This window comes from Mirounga angustirostris, unplaced genomic scaffold (genome assembly GCF_029215605.1).
Source record: "Mirounga angustirostris isolate CCGP_5_RB_7025 unplaced genomic scaffold, mMirAng1.0.hap1 SCAF_1, whole genome shotgun sequence".
Lineage (NCBI taxonomy): Eukaryota > Metazoa > Chordata > Mammalia > Carnivora > Phocidae > Mirounga > Mirounga angustirostris.
Window position 1 is genome coordinate 173268773 of NW_026991709.1, and position 18294 is coordinate 173287066.

Genomic DNA, 18294 nt, shown 5'->3' on the forward strand with positions numbered 1-18294 from the left:
GGTTGTAGCACTTCTAAACACTGGATTCTCTAGTGTTAAAAATACCTTTATTTATATGGTTTTCTGATGCTAATAGTTGATTTCTACATATTTTAGCATTCTCATAGGTTTCAAGATTAGTATATCTTTCCATTTCTTGGAATTGCTATTAAATATGTGTCTCTTATAATTGCTGCTTTTCTGGCTTGTAAATTACTATGTTAGTTTCTGTGTTCTCCCAATATGTTACTGTTTTTTGTTTTTTTTTTTACAAATATATGAACTTCAAAAGTATCCATTATCACACAATTGGTGGGAAGCAGCATGATATGGTAGAAGGGCTACTCTGACAGGGAGATAATCTAGCTAATGTCCAGACTCTGTGACAACTCAAATAGGTAAACTTGACAATTAAGAATATAACTCTACAATCTTAACAGATCATGGCTGATGATTTAGAAAAAATGGCCACTATTATTTCCTTTTCTGTTTCCATGCCCCTCTATATTATAGTTTTGCAGTTTTTCTATCAAGAGATGAAGATACTTCCAAACCTCTTGAATCTGGACTGGTCTTATGACTTAGAATGGTTAAAAGGATATAGCAAAAATGACACTGGGCCGGTTGCAAGTCTCAGCATCATGATATTTTGTATGCTCCTGATTTCTCTTGGCACTCTGAGCAGTCACTATGTGAAAGAGCCCAGGGCCACAGAGGATGAGAGATCACTTGAACCAAGGCCGAGGCAGCCCACTTGTCTCAGCTAAGAATGTTCTCGACCAGCATAGTCCCAGAAGACCCAGGAGCTGACCACAGATGTTATTCATCCAAGCCAAAACTAAAAGAACAGCCCGAGTGAGTCTACCCTGAATTGCCAACTTTCAGACTTGTCAACTAAATACATGGTTATTTCTTGCTTTAATCTACTTAGATTTGGGATGGTTTGTTACACAGCAAAAGCTAACTGACACACCAATATTAATAGATCTAGGTTGAATAAAAGAACATGTATCATTGAAATGAAAAGAACAATTTCAAAGGTTACTTCTAGTTTTGATATAACATTCTATATCACTTTTTCTTCTATTTCAATATAGCTTTTTTTAAACCAAATTTTAAATTTGAGAGAAAATAGGTATTTTAACCTTAATTTGTAAAGACTTAACTATACAGGAAATAAAAAATAACTATTCTTCATTGTTTATTGATGCAAAAATCATTTAATTGCATCCTTTTATAATACAAATTTCATATTTGACCATTTATAATTGAAATATTAGTTCTGTTTAAAAATAGAGCTTGATGCATTTTTAAGGATTCTATTTTAGCCATAGAAATTACCTTAAAATTTTTGTTTATCACTTAATAATTCAAATAACGTAAGTGTTATGCGTTTGAAAATTGCTTCACATATTGAAAAAAATAAAATGCCAATAGATTATCAATCAAAACTCATAATTAGAACACTTTACCTGCACAAGTATTTATGAGTGGCAGCAGAATTACCAGTTTCCATAGCAACCTCATTTCCACTTTCTAAGGTCAAAATTTCTCCCATACAATCAGCAGGAAAAAAAATGTCTATCTTCCAGTCAGTATCTCAAGAGTCTGAAAGAAACAAAATTGTCATGAAATGACAAAAATACAAACATGAATACTTAAAAATGTATACAAATTTTTGTTATTCAAAATAAAGCAACCTAAATGTCTACCTTTTATGTATATATATATTTTGCAAAGTTTCCATTTCAATTCATATTTCCATAATTTCAGTTCATACCTTAGATACACATGTCATTTGCTATGAGATTTGATGTAGTAGATAATGGGGTGGAATGCAATTCAATTGAATGTATTATATAGATTAAAACTTTCAGTAATATAATTTTGAGTTAAATGCTTTTGATGTGTTAATGAGGATTAAAAACATATTAAACCAACTCCTGTAATTCTGTTGCTGCTCTTATTTTTTATTCTATGCTATTAGAAATAGGATGAAATATTACTCCATCTTATATGTATTAACAGTGATTTTATAAATTTCATGGACTCTTCTAAGTTTTTTTATTACTATTTTTGAGAATATATTCATTAAGACACACGATCTTTCCTAATGTTTGTACAACTAAAACTAATATTGTACTACAAAATTTGTGCAAGAAATGAATTTCTGAAAGTGTTATCTTTCAAATATGAGACATGCGTTTCCTGTGGTGTTACATCATAATTTTCTCTAATTTATTTTGACAGTTAAGCTATCTGATGATAAATGAAATTAAGATGAAGTGTTTAGTGTTCTTCACTTCAAAAGAGAAATCTAATAAGGAGACTCTTAAAACTCATGATCTCAAAAAAATATACAGAGAATAAGTTCAGAATATACTCAACAAGGTTACATTTGATAAAATGATATATATATCAAATGATAGGACCCTTTGGGAATTTTTAACTTACACATATATATTTCTTGTAACTTCAAATACTTTTGGAAATATGTGGACTTTATATGTGATGCTAGCAGATAATGAAATTTTGAACGTTTCCTGATATAGTTTTAAATTTTAAAACTCTTTTCTTTCTGTTGCTAATTACTTCAACTAAAGTAAAAAACTGACTATATTCAACTTAAAGTTTTTACAAAATCTAAGTTAAATGCTTTCAAATTTAATCAAGGAATAAAAATCCAAGGTAAAATAATTAATATTCAGTCCTGCCATCTTATGAGAGACACAGACATTTAACAAAAGAACAAAATCAAACACAGATATATACATTGGTGAATGTTTATGCATGGTAAATATGGTAATGTTTTGAACTAAAAAATGAAATCTATGAGATCTGTGGGCTGGGGTTCAAATAGCATTTTGAGCTGAAGCTTGAAGGACAGGTAGCTCTTAGCCAGGCAAAGAGTGGGTGTACATGGTATGGGGGGGTGTAGGTCTGGAGGGATTAAGATGGGTAAGGATGAGGAATGAGACTAGCAGTCTAAGTAAAAGGGAAAAAATAGGACATGGTCCTGAGGCAGGACTAAGTCCTGAAAAAGAACCAGTTCATGACATCAGAAGGACAATGGCATGAGACAAGGTTGAAAAAGGAGAAAGAAGCTCAAATACGCAGGGCCTATAGGCCATGTTAACAAGTATGGATATCATACTTTCAAATTATAATTGAGGATTTTAAGCAGGACCAATGCAATTTAAATTACATCTTACAAACATCACTCTGTTTGCTGTGGTGGAGAATGGAAGGGATGGACGGAAACATGGACTTACACAGATAAATGATGAGGTTACTTTTGCAGTATAAGAAAGGGATAATGACGGTTTTGACTAGAGTAGTGGAATCTAAGATAAAGATAATATGATCTCTGAATAGGCTTCCTTCCTGAAATCTCTTGTCCTCTCCATACATGTGAATATTACATGCAAAATTATCTTTCTAAAACAAAGATTTGGTTCAATTATGCCAGCATTCTGAAACCTTTGCTCATTCTCTACTGCATAACCATCTAAAGTTTTTGGAATGGTATTCAAGGTCTTATACAGTGAATTTCTATCTGTTCTTTTCCAGCCAGATTACTCAGTAAATACTTCCAGTATAGGCACAAGGATCTACTCTCTATTTACTCTGCATATGTATCATACACTGTCTCCGTATGGATGCTCTTTGACTTGCATAGAATTCCCCATTGGAGCATACATCTCTCTTAAAAACCATGTAATGGTAGCATGACCATACATCACTATTTTTCCCTGACAGTTTCTGTTATTGAAATGTCAAAGCACAGGGGCGCCTGGGTGGCTCAGTCGTTAGGCATCTGCCTTCAGCTCAGGTCATGATCCCGGGATCCTGGGATCGAGCCCCGCATCGGGCTCCTTGCTCTGTGGGAAGCCTGCTTCTCCCTCTCCCACTCCCCCTGCTTATGTTCCCTCTCTCGCTGTCTCTCTCTCTCTGTCAAATAAAATCTTTGAAATGTCAAAGCACAAATAGTAACAGTACCTTTTTCCTCCTCCAAAAAAGTCCTAATTTACAAGATAAATTATATGACCAACTTATTTGATGGATATTCATTATTTTTCCAACCCAGCAATTCCTTCCCCTTCTTTTGATAAAAGCTCTGTGACCTTCTTTTGAGGAACCACTTCCCTAAACACCCTCAGTCCATATAATTGGAGTGGGATTGCCTCCACCTTCTAGCTCCAAGGATGAGGATGTAACCAGGGCCTTGTCAATCAGAAATCCATTTAACTCACTGTAGTGTTTTATAAAAGGAGGGGGCACATAAGCCAAACCAATAACAGTCAAAACCAGGACCTTTGTCAATATTATTAAGATGATTAAGTTGCTAATATAAAAATCTGTTGATCCAATGTAATATAATATTTCACTAGGGCTGTCTTAACCCAATTTTGTAAACATGGTTAAAAACTCTCAATTCCCCTTGGCAGACAGTTTACTAAGTCCTCACCCCAACTATTTCTCTTACAGGATCTAATACTCCTGGGTTAAATTGCACACAAACCCAATTTCCAGCAGTGTCCAGACACTTAACATTCAGGAATGGTTCCTTCTTCCTTGGGCTGGTATAATTATTCAAAATACCCAATGTCACAGAAGCCCACAAAATCTAGCTAACCTTACATCACCTGATATCCATGAGCTGCTTCTTACTCTCCTAGCTTGCTTATATCCTGTCCCTGGGTACACTCCCCTGCATGGCCCTTGTCTCATCTGGATCTGTAAGAAACAAGAGTTCTGCTCCATCTATCCCAGTTTTGTATATCTGAGTGTTATTGTGTTGTATTCTGCCATTCAAAAAACCTATAATCATACCTGATACCATGAAATTATGAAGCCATCTGCTATGCTTACACCCCTGGAATTTCCAGATGTGAACCAATAAAATGAAAATTTGCCTAATCCAGTTTGTGTTGTACGTTTATCTCTTGCAACCAAAATCATCTGAATAGTTCATACATTCTTCACCCTGAATTTATATGAAGTATTTCTCAAAGATGCCAGAGCAAACTGACTGATATATGCCCTCTGAGACTTGTATTTATCAAAGGCTCCATTGTATTGCCAGAATTTTCATACCTTACTTTGAAGATAAACACCATATATAATACTTGCTCATAATACTTGGTGTGGTAGGTTTAATGTAGAGCTCATAGTTATTCCATAATATGTGCTTGGTTTGTATTTGGTAGCCAAACAATCTAGTATTACCAAGAAAAAGACTAAACTGGGAACCTAGAGACATTGCTTCTGCTGTTGTCTCTTACTCTTAACCAGCTGGGTAATGTTGGGTGATTCATTTATAATCACAATGACTGACATTTTCCTCTTATGAAAATGGAGGGGTTTGACCTAGAGATTACCTTTATGTTTCTTCCAGCTCTAATATTCTAAAATTGTTTGATTCAACCCAGTGTATAATTTCATAGCAAATATTTCCCTTTACCATCTGAGTATTTACCAGCATCCTATAATGGGCAAAAGCCCAGGAGATATTTTATTTGGCAAAACTCTATAAAGATAGGTTAATAGTTATTATTTATACATCGGTTGTCATTTGTAAAAGTTTAAATTACATGAGGAAGGAGAGTACTCTGGCTCAATGAGAGCCATCCAGATGAGAACAGTCTGGTTATTTACTCACAGACAAATGGCCTAGAAATATTCAGTAGGTAAAATTTATGCTGGTCATTGACACACAAAGTAGCCACAGGAATTATTTCTAGGTTCCTAGAATACTAAAGATTGCTTGAGGTAAATAAAGGAAGCCAATATATAAACTTAAAAGAATTTCCAGAAGCTCTAAAAAAGTTTCAAAAATGCATCACCAGGATTTTGTTTTAGGTGAGGTTTTTAGGCCATGCAATCTTTTAAATATCATTTTGACCTGGAAAAGTGGGTGTCTTCATTCGTGACCCAATTACTAAGATCACTATTGTATTTTTACTGAACAAACTTTGTCCTCTCTAGACCATGGTGTTTCTTTTTTCTCTCATGGAATTTCTCAATGCAAAAGTATTAATTTCAAACACTTCAACAAAAGAATATGCGTAGGTTCAGAATTCCTTTCTTGCAATTCCAAAATATATTTTTTTAAATCTCTGAAAATTAAAATATCCTTTTAAGTTGGATGGCAAAATTCCGTGGGTGGTAAAACCTGTCCTGAATTAATGTGAGGTTGTTCAATCTGTTTTATCCAACCTATTATAAGTATTTACATGTTTTGCTGCTAAACCAGAAATGTTGGTTGATAGAGCTGTTGCCCACTGGAGGTGTTGTCTAAATATATATGAAATTATACCACAATGTCTTTCTAAAGGCTAAAATAGGGATCAGCAAACTACAGAATGATGACAAAATTTGGTATCCTGTCTATTTTTGTAATAAAGTTTCCCTGGGACCCAACATGCCTGTTTATTTATGTACTGTGTATGCCTATTTTTGTGCTACAAAGGCAGAATTGAATAGCTCTAGCATATGAGACCATCTGGCCCTCAAGAAAATATTTATTATCTGATCCTTTACAGATTTAGTTTCTGGAAGTTCTTTTGCTCATCCCTATTCTAATATATTCTAAACTCTAAAATATATTTGGCTATAAAGCTTTCAGGTAAAGAATTGTGGCACTGTATTTCTTTAACCCTATGTATATACACTCAGCAAAAATAACATCTGTTTAGCAGAAAAAAATGGGTGCTGAATTTTGAAGTAGCTTCAGCCAGTGAGTGTCCTGCCTTAAATTGACCTCTGTACCATGTGTTGTTGACAAGCATCTGACCCCAGAAAGCAGGTAAGAGAAGAATTCAGAAACAATTGCTGTGACTGTGAGGTCACACCCAACATTAATTATTCTTAACCCAGACAACACTAACAGTTTCTTTGTATGGGTCAGAATAATTGCTTTTTTAATGTCCACAATAACCAAACTATGGAAAGAGCCAAGATGGCCATCAACAGACGAAGATGTGATACACACACACACACACACACACACACACCATGGAATATTATGCAGCCATCAAAAAACCAAAATCTTGCCATTTGCAACAATGTGGCTGGAACTAGAAGGTATTATGCTAAGCAAAATAAGTCAATCAGAGAAAGACAATTATCATATGATCTCACTGATATGTGGAATTTGACAAACAAGGCAGAGGATCATAGGGGAAAGGAGGGGAAAATGAAACAAGACAAAACCAGAGAGGGAGACAAACCATAAAAGACTCTTAATCTCAGGAAGCAAACTGAGGGTTGCTGGAGTGGAGGGGGGTGGGAGGGATGGGGTGGCTGGGTGATGGACACTGGGGAGGGTATGTGCTATGGTGAGCACTGTGAATTGTGTAAGACTGATGAATCACAGACCTGTACCCCTGAAACAAATAATACATTATATGTTAATATAAAATGCTTTTTTAGAATTGGAAAGCTATCACTCAATCTACTCCTTGGCTATAAAACCATTCCTCAGTCTATGAATTGCATACAATTGCCAGTAAACAAGGAATTAATTAGGAAAGTCAAGTATTGGCTAAGCCTCAAGCAGCAAGGAAATTTTGGGGGGGTTGTTGTCATGTTCAACTGTGGTATTCCAGCAGATATGGAAGACCATGGGATTTATCAAAAGAGAAAAATTCTTTTTCTTTTAAAAAAGAGGTTTCCAACTTCTGTTTGTACTGGGAACTAGGGACAGGAGTTTTAAAAAAAGGGGGGGCGGGCACCTGGGTGGCTCAGTCGTTAAGCATCTGCCTTCGGCTCAGGTCATGATCCCAGGGTCCTGGGATCGAGTCCCACATCGGGCTCCCTGCTCAGCAGGAAGCCTGCTTCTCCCTCTCCCACTCCCCCTGCTTGTGTTCCTGCTCTCGCTATCTCTCTCTCTGTCAAATAAATAAATAAATATAAAAATTTAAAAAAAGGGGGGCAAGGTGTGGAACCCCTGGGTGATTCTGTTAGTTAGGCATCTGACTCTTGGTTTTGACTCAGGTCATGATCTCATGGGTGTGGGATCAGGCCCTGCATCAGTCTCTGCGCTCAGGGGAATCTGCTTAAAAGATTCTCTCCCTTTGCTCCCCACCCTTTAAAATAAATAAATAAATCTTTTTTTTTTTTTTTTTTAATTCAGGGTGAATGTACATGTGTAGCTCTGTAACAAGCCTTTGAAAAGGGCTCATACAGGATTCTAGTGGGTACTCCCCAACCATACGCACAAGCTTCAGAGAATGCTTAAGGTGACCTAATATATCACATTGAAGGACAGAGGAAAATATGGGAAGTTATTCTTGTCCAACTCTCAATCTGATGCTCTTTAATAATAGAGATATGTAGGTGATACCAGTCTGGGTGATGGAGAATTATGTTCATTAATATATACTCTTTATAGAAATCCCTAAGTGAATTACAAATTATAACTATTCCTTACCTCTTCTGTACTATCTGAAATGATTTTCTCACTCTGATAGAAAAATCAAAACAAACTACTGCTACTACCGAATGGCTTGGTGATTGGAATGGCTCTAAATACAGGTAATAGAATGGCCCATGCAGGAATATTACTTAAAATATTGGCCAACTTCTCTCTCTAATTGGGTCTCACTTATGTTGCTTTAGCATGAAAAACAAACCATTGTTGAAAGTGCATTAGTTCTAAGGGCTTTATTCTTCTTCTGCTTACAGCAACACTGCTTTGACATTAAAGAATTTTGTAGCAGAGATCAAGATCCATATTCAGATTGTGTACTCGTCATCAGAACAAACGTGCTCAGCACTAATTGCCCTTTTGTTTTTAATTGACCAGTTAATTAACTGCATCAGATAAATTAAAAATCCCAAATCCATTTTCTTCAGGTACCTTCACTGTTGTATTTTAGTGTGATCAAATTCCACTGATGGACAGAAAAAAATATGCTTAACAGTTTTTACAACAGATTTCCAACCTCAGCATTCATAGAGTTATTTACTATCAAACTAAATCAATAATAAATTAAAAACTGAAATATTTATGATCTGAAAAAAATCTGTCTTGGACTAGGAAATCCCAACTGCCATTAAGTCAGGCAAAGTAGCAAGATAAATGGTACCATCACATTCTTTGTTTTCAGAATATAATGCTATCACTTATGATAATTGTTATGTCAGCTCTCAAAATAGGCAGTCATAATAGATGATAGACTAGTAGAAAGATAGAACACAGCGTGTTTAATGCAATCACAGAAGAAGTATGACTTCTTTTCTTAGAGGAGGCATGATTACATGTTAAGTTGTTAACAGCATGAAATAAATGCAAATATGTTTGTTATGAAAATAGAATCATTCGTACATTTTTCTTGTTGTTATCAGAGCAACCAAACTGTAAAACTCAACTTAGTCTTTAATACAGTTGATCTCAGATGCCTTTTGCTTGAGGAGTCTCACTGAAACAGATTAGTGTGGAAAAACTGATTTTCTAACTGCTAAAAAATAATATTTCCAGTGGATTGCAGAATTCAAAGAAACTGTATAGATAAGATAGGCCAGCCCTTTGCTTGTATTGATGAGGACACCAAGGCCTAAAGCAGGTAAATGTTTATTCCAATTCAGTTCAGGACCTAGAATAGATTTGGGACTTACAGCACAACCCTGACAGCGGGTTCTCCTTACTAGCTATTCCTCTTGATCTGTGACACAGGGCATGCCACCCAAGTCTAAATAGCTTCGGCTTCTGTGGGTCCATTTTCCCAAACGTAAAATATGGGTAATTATACCAGAGAGGAATGCCCTCGGTGTTTACATTAATCAGAATAAGAGAATGAAGGATGAGTGGTACTAGTTTGGAGGCTTTGTAATGTCCACTCTCCACTCCCAAAAGGGTGACAAGAAATATCTGTTAAGCCAAATCCAAGTTTATTAGACTTACTGCAGAAAAGGAGAATATAACTTGACACAGTCTTAGCACTACCTCAGAAGGGGAAGTTATGGATGATATATATATATAGGATTTTACGGCCGGAGCTGAGTGATTTTAAAGTTGTTCTTGCAAGACAAGAACCTGAGTAGGACTGGGCACAGCTTATGGAATAATAGCTTTAGACTGATGGGCACCATGAGGTGAGACTCTTGATTGTGTTTTGAAATGTAAGTTTTATCCTGTAGAAGCAAATATTTCCTGAAGCAAATAACTAAATGATTTTTTTGCTTTCAGTCTCATTTAACATAAGGATAGGGATATGCCAGTTTTATTCCCAGTATAATAGAATGAATGGACTACTAACCAACCGCGAAAACAGAAGTTGGGAAACTTTTTCTGTAAAGGATCAGATAGATAGTAAATACTTTCGGTTTTGCAGATCATTTGGCCTTTGTCACCACTACTTAAACTGGACTATTGTAGCATAAAAGCACCCATAGACAAGACAGTAACAAATGGAGTAGCTGTGTTCTAATAAAATTTTATTTACCAAAAAACAATCAAGGATAGAGTTTAGTCCAAGGTTGGAGGTTACCAATCCCTGGCTTAAGAATGACATGGAGAGTAGTTTCTAGTGGTTAAGTTCTCAGCCCAAGCCTACTGAATATTTGATTAATCTCCGGAATGACAAAAGCTGAGAGGGATAGTAAACATATCAGATAACAAATTTCAGAAATATCTGGATTACAAAGAATGAAGTGTATGCATTTATTCCATTACTTTTAATCCAGATATTTTTGAACTTTGCTACTGTATAAAATATACATATAATAATGACATATATGATTTGGTATAACATATATATAATAACATGATATATACATCATATATATATTAAATAGCAAGGAGATTATTTTTCTTTTCACTTTTTTGCCTCTTGATCACAAATTAACCAAAAAATAATCAAAACAAGAATATTTAGGGCACCTGGGTGGCTCAGTTGGTTAAGCGACTGCCTTCGGCTCAGGTCATGATCCTGGAGTCCCTGGATCGAGTCCCTCATCGGGCTCCCTGCTCGGCAGGGAGTCTGCTTCTCCCTCTGACCCTCCCCTTTCTCATGTGTTCTCTCTCATTCTCTCTCTCTCTCAAATAAATAAATAAATAAAATCTTTAAAAAAAATAATAAAAAAAAGAATATTTATAGCAAGATCCTATTTTAAAACACTTAAGTGTGTGAAGTATTTATGTTTTGTTTTGGGGAAAGTATAAAATCTGGGGAACAGTATTAGAGCAGTAGGAAAAAAAAACAAAAAACCTTTTACTTCTTTCTATGCCTAAAAAAAGTAGTTAGAAGAATTTTTTAAAAAAAATTTCTGCTTTGCTACATTTTTCAAATTAAAGAAAAACAAAACAAAACAGATCAGTATAGGCCAGAATATTACCTAAATCTGATAAATCATATTTAATAAAAATATATATTAAGTCTTATATTTAGGTTTAAAAAAATGATCTACTTATTTAGAATTGGAATGGGGTGGGGAAAAGTGACTTTATACCAATCAATGGTTAAAAAAGGACACAACACACACGTATGGGGTGATTCTAGGCCAACGTTTAATATTTGCCTATCTTTTACATAGTTGCCAAAAATCAGATATAACCGAGATTGCATTAATAAAAGCATAGTGATCAAAACCAGGGAGGTGTTATTTCTGTCTTAACCTGCACTTATGTAACCACATAGGGGGGTTGTATTCTCTTCTAAATATCATGGTTTAAGAGGAATTTTGAGAAATCGAAACTCCCTCCTGGGGAGCAGCGTGAGGATGATGAAGTGCCTAGCAACTTATGAGAGGGTCAGTAGAAAGAAATGAGTGTGTTTAGCCTGGAGAAGAGAGGATTTAGCAGGCAGAGAAGAGCCATCTTCAAATATTTGAAGGGCTGTCTTGTGGAAGAAGGATTAGACTTATTATTTGTGTCTCAGGAGAGCAGAACTGTGACCAAAGGGTAGACATTTCAGGGCAGCAAATTTCAGCTTAGTATCAGCCCAGAGCATTTTAACAAGTAGAATTGTTTAGCCAGTGGTTAAGTGTACTGGCTTTAAAACCTAGACAGTCTGGGCTTCTATCTCACAACCTACAGATATTTAATAGCTTTGTGACTTTAGAGGAAATAAAATAGCCTCTCGGAGCCTAAGTTTCGTGATAATTATAATGGAAAAAGTACTATCTACCGCATGGGGTTTATATGAGTATTCCATGAAATTGTTCCTACAAAGAGTAAAAGTGAAACGTTTTCTCCTTGGGATACCAAGTTCTCTATGACTAGGGGTATATAAGAGTAGCTAGATGACACCTTTCCTGGATAATATGGAGGGCATTTTTGCATCAAGGAGAAGGTTAAACCAGATGGCCTCTTAAGCCCTTCTAAACTTGTAGCTTTTTAATTCTATATAAGAGCAGGAAGCCAGAAATCCTCTGGACCAGGTTCATTAGGTGGTGGTCCAAAAGCTAGATTTTTGTAGCAGAGTATTTACATACTGGGAAACTCATATAAAAATGAACATTTGGGTTTCTCTTTAAATATCTGAAGAGATACCACCTCACACCTGTCAGAATGGCTAAAATGAACAACTCAGGAAACACCAGGTGTTGGTGAGAATGTGGAGAAAGGGGGAACCCTCTTACACTTGAGGGGGAATGCAAACTGGTGCAGCCACTCTGGAAAACAGTATGGAGGTTCCTCAAAAAGTTAAAAATAGAGCTACCCTATAACCCAGCAACTGCACTACTAGGTATTTACCCAAAGGATACAAATGTACTGATCCGAAGGGACACCTGCACCCCAATGTTTATAGCAGCGATGTCCACAATAGCCAAACTACAGAAAGAGCCCAGATGACCATCAACAGATGAATGGATAAAGAAGACATGGTGTATATATAAAGAATTTTTTAAAAATCTACAGATTTGGCATCACTGGGTCCACATTTCTACACAGTAACAACATAACAAAAATGCATTGACGACAACCAGTTTCAGGAGTGTTGGCCCTTTTCCACTGTTCGCCTGTGTCTGGGGGACCTCGACTATCTCAGACCCATACCATCTCACTCTTTACTACCACCTGCCTGGTCTTTGCCATCTCTGCCTGACACCACCTGGGTGAGATAGCTAGAAGCAGAGTCCTTTCAGATTGTACGACAGTGCAGAAAAGCAGAAGGAAGAGGAGAAAGAATGAGATACCAGAGGGCTGGCTGAAAGGGAAGATCACAGGAAGAAGAGTAATATGACTTTTTGAATACAGACCAGGCTCTATGCCAAGGATTGTATGTGCACTGTCGCATCTAATTTTCTCAGCAGTCCTACAAGATATGTACAATGACCGCTCTCACTGGGGACTCAAGCTGGGAGGGGTAAGGAATTGGACAAAGTGCAGCCAACTAATCAGTGGCAGAAAAGCCCCAAATCTGACCAGTATCTGTTTAGATCCTGAGCCTGTGCTTCCCACCACAATTTTATAGACTTTACAGTTTTGCCCAAAGCTGGCTCTGGAAGATGCAGCTCAAATTTCTTAGCGTTGAGAAAGAAAGATCCCTCCCTATTAGAGTTGCAAATGGATGATTCCTCCTTCGTTGTGAAGAATCTGAACTGTTATAAAGCTAAAGGCACGGGCAAGGGTTTCCATCGTGTGCTTTTCCGGCTTAAAAAAAAAGGAGCATGCAGTCAAATACTATGCAAAACACAAGGTTGGATAAGGTGAACAAATTCCTGCAGTATTTTTCTCTGTCTCTGCTACTCATAGCATAACATTTGAAGAGAAAGGTATGGTATATAGTGTTGCTCAGACTTCCAGGATCCTTGGATTCTGTTTTCTAAGTGCTTTTCCTAGGATGAATGCTCCAAAGAAGCACTTTGGGAAAACCTGATCCAGGAAAAAGAGCCCTGGACCAGAAATACAAAGGTCTCCAAGTCCCATCTCTGCCAATACCTAGTGATACAATCTGAGTAAGTCTTGCAACCTCTGTTCTTAGGTTGCTCACGGTAAATATTGGGGCAGTAATATCTGTCCTACTGACTGCTCCTAATTTTTGTAGGGATCAACTAAATAAAGGATTTGAGAGAGCTCTCTAAATTGGAAAAAGCTCAAGATATACATCAGGGATTAAATGACTAAAGTGTCTCTCTCCTGCATAGCTGATCAGGAAAATTGGCTGGATTCTAATCGCTTTCATGCCAATCAGTGATTTTCTGACCACACTTAATGGCATATCTTCTTTTTTTAATGCCTGGATGTGTGAATTTTTTGACCTACCTGGAAGAGAATTATTAAAAGAAAATCTATGTAGTCATATTATCATGAATACATTAAAACTATGCAGTTGTAGGCTCTCTGCTGAGAAAGAACACACTTTCTTCCAAGGCTATCCATTAAGGGAGAAAGGGTGAAAAAATAGTGAACACTCACAGCAGGATGTACACTGATTCCATTCTGTTCCTTTTGGCTAAGGTTCACGGTCCCCAGCCCCTGGACAATTGGACCTTTTGCCTTCTCTTTCATCAACCTGTCCCCTGATGTGCTCCCACTGGCAGTCCTGACCTCACGGAAATAGGAGTCGCCTCAGGAGGAAAATGCAGTTGCCTGTCAACACTGTTGCTTTAAAAGTCTGGGAAATTCCTCTGCTATTGAGAGGCGAGAATTTTGAAAATAATAAACATAAAAAGGAGAAAAAGAAAAGCAATAACTCATTTGGGAACAGGGAATGCCATTATACCTCAGTCTCTTAAGGGCCCCGTTCCTTGGCTTTTTGAAGTTACAGAAATGCGGATCAGTCTTTTTTGTTGAAGGTGTGTTATTCTCGTTAAATACATGGGCCCTGAAAGGAGAGACTGTGGCAAGAGGCATGGGGGACTGACCTCATTCCCAGCCCTTGGCACATTCTATCACCTTTGGAGATAGCAGTTGCAGGCAAAATAAATGCACCTGTTGACCTGATCAGACACTTTCCCAAGGGGAGGGCATTAAGATATTGTCACAATTTTCTCCCACTTCATGTCTGCTTCTTGTCCTCTTACTAACAAGACTTAACTGCCTTCTAATACTTAGAACTCACGTTCATATAAATAGTACCCACTTTTATAAAATGATCTATAGTGTGAAAGGTGCTTTCTGAAATAAAATGTCTCTTTTTGATTTCTTAAATTACCAAGAAAAAGAAAGTAAGGCTCACAGAGATTAACTAAATTTCCTAGACCCACACGGGATAAAGTGTGCATACTCCTTTAAAAGCACTGTTTTATATTTTGTACCCTCTGGTGACTTGGGACAAAACTGAAAGCCTAATTTGCATCCAGATCTAGATAAGAGTCTTGTGAGCTATTAACAGTGGGGAGGGAGTTAAGAGAGGATGTGAAAACCATACTCAGTGCCTTCTGCAGAGCTTCCCCAAGGGTAGACTGGCCTAGCGAGGGGAAGGGGGGAGGGGTTGAACCAGGAGTCCAAAGGGCTCAGAGAGAGTCCACCACTGCCTATAATCAGTGACATAATTTCAGTAAGTTCAGCAACATTTTGGGTCTTAGAATTCTAAACTGAGATGAGAGAGCAGGTAATTCAACAGAGACAAGTAGGAGGGAAACTTCCAAATAATGTCACACTACTTCAAGTATTATTAGGTCAAAAGCACATAGATGGTATGTACCTGAGCTGGACTTTGTACCCAGATCTTTTGATTTCAAGACAAGGGCCCTTTTCCTATTACATATAGGAAGCACAGGATTGTTGTCAGCTATCTGGATATATGTGTTTGGAATTACTCTGAAAAGAGTATTAATTAGTTTGTAACACAGGAGGCAGGTTGAAATGTGAAGGTAATTGGGGGAAAAGTCTAAGGAAGGAGGGGCTGTAGTGAGAATAAGAGCAAAGTGTTGCTCTCAAAGGTGGCACTGATTCTGTCAGATCATCCACGTCTGAAGGGAAATAAGAAAAATCGTCATTGACGCAGTGGCTCTGTGGGCTCCTCAAGAGAAGTCAGTAGCAGGTAAGAGTCCACGCTTTGTAGCCAAGGTGCTCATGCCAGTCCAAACTCTGCCTCTCACTAGGGGAGAGACTTGGTACATATAGGTTACTTAACTCTTCTGTGCCTTAGTTTCCTCCTCAGTAAAATGAAGATAATAATAATAGCTTCTTTCCAGGTTTGGGGTGAGGACACATTAATTCATATAAACTGCTTAAAAGAGCATCTCAGATGAAGTCAGGGCTCAACAAATAATAGTTGCTACTATTACTCTCATCATTATCATCATTATTAAGTACAAAAAAAAAAAAACAAATTTAAAAGATCAGGTCATTTTCAAGGATGCTTCTGTCTTTGATTATGTTGGGCCATCTTTCCAGAGTTCTCTAATTTTAGCATTCTGCCAAGATCCAGTGACCTTTATTCCATGAAGATTTTTATTTTATCTTCATTTAGAAATGCTTTTGCTTTCCTTTCGACTTCTAATTTATCTTTAATGAAGGAATGAATGAAGCATTTAAGGTGGTTCTGCTTTTTTATGATATATTTTGCACCATCTATTTTTCAGGGTTGTGTGTGTTGTGTGTGTGTGTGTGTATGTCTGTGTCCTTGTACACAGGAGGGGTTAAGTTACATTAAATCACTGAGTGAATGGGTGATTTGTTGGTACTTACGAGCAACTTAAATGTATTTCAGGGTGTTATGGAAAAAAGCCATTCAGAAGCAATAATAATTTTGAGAGTTACTGTTCTCTTTGTTATCTTGATAGAATTTAGCACAATCTCCTTGAAAGGTGATACACTAGGCCTTTTAAATAAGGTCTTTAAAATAATCTGGACTACCTGCCTTCAAGTGACTGAACAGTTGAGAATGAGAACATAAGTGAAGGAAGAATTCTTTTTGCACTAAAGTGACTCCAGGCAAGGGTGGTATCGCCCACCCACCTCTTCATATCTTTTTTTTTACCTATGTGTCCAGTATGACATCAATGGGACAATCGATCTTTAGGCCCCAGAAGAGGTGCATAACTTCCAGAAAAAGGCAACAACTTCAGATTCTGCATCTGGACCCCCAGTGGCTTAAACCTGCCTTTCCAAATATAAAATGGTACCCGGGTATAAGACATTTTTGGCTTACTGGTTACAAACAGATTTTAAAAGGATATGAGTTTGAAAATGTATTGATCATGTTACAAGATGTTATTCAAAGGTTTTAGAGTCAAAGAAATAGAAGCACAGCTGTATATTTCACAAGTTTCAGGCCCAATCTGGTTGTCAATTCCCAGAACATACTAGTTTTTCAGGGGATGTAAACATATAAATAAACTAAATGCATATAGAAAAGCACATACATCTTTTCTTTTCAAATCGCTTTCCTTTACTCTACCTGACATAAAGTCCCCGATGTCCTGGCCAGAGTAGTATTTTTGGCACAATATTGTTCCTGATTTCTCTATTGCCTCCTGGGGACCTGCCTTTCAAACATCTAATGTGAATTTTCTCATGAATGCCAATGATATACAGCTACATTTTTCCTTCAAACTTTTCATTCCCCCAGGCACTCCAAGTACTCTGTGACTACTTCCCGGATATCCATAAGTAGATGAATAGCAATTACTTGTAATAGAGGGTAGAAAAGGCAAGGGCATTTTTATTGGTTCTGGGAAGATTTAACTACATTGATACAGCATTTACTGAAAATCCCCGTTACCCCCAGAGTATGATGAATGGCCACCTCCATCTCAGCTCTGCCCGGGGAGATTCCTGGGTGCAAAGTGCCCTGAGGTCTTCCCTGCCACACAGAGAAGTTTGTCTCCATTCATTCTCACATGTTAACTTCACTTGAGTTTAGTGAGCAGTGAACACTTTAGTCACTCCCAATTCAAATCAAAATAAAGGTTTAATTTGCTTCCCTGTCTTCTGGGGCTAATTTCCCTTCATTGAACACTCATACTTCCATTAACTCAAGGAGAACAACCCCCTAAGCAGCCTTTGATTAGACTCTGAAGGACTAACTGTTCATGTGGAAGCTTGCACATAGCTCCCACCAGCATTAACAAGAACCTCCCTTTGTGTACCACATATCCCAGGGCAGAATAGGCTATGAGACATGACCATCAGGCTTTATGTGACCAGTGGCTCATAATTCACACTCTACTATTTCTGAGCTCTTATGCTGAATTTCTAGGATACATATCATAGTCCTCCATATCCCCTGCAGACTTACCATTCACAGGTAGAATATCAAGACATCAACTCCTGCTAAGTGTCAAGAACTTTTATCACATAGGAGATATTGGAGCAGGGTTTAGCAGAACTTAGTTTTATGGAACATCTCTAGGGTCTGCCTCTTACGTTAATGGGTCAACCTCCCATTTGAGAAGAACAGTTCTCAGTTCCTTTGC

At 37.2% G+C, this 18294-nt stretch overlaps 1 protein-coding gene across 1 annotated transcript in view; it reads right to left on the reverse strand.

Moving 5' to 3' along the window:
• CNTN6 (contactin 6) overlaps positions 1 to 18294 on the reverse strand; it is a 312379-nt gene that overhangs the window by 247492 nt on the left and 46593 nt on the right. The window contains 1 exon segment of the mRNA XM_054504630.2: positions 1452 to 1587. Coding sequence (XP_054360605.2) covers positions 1452 to 1506 — 55 coding nt within the window. The 5' untranslated portion in view covers positions 1507 to 1587.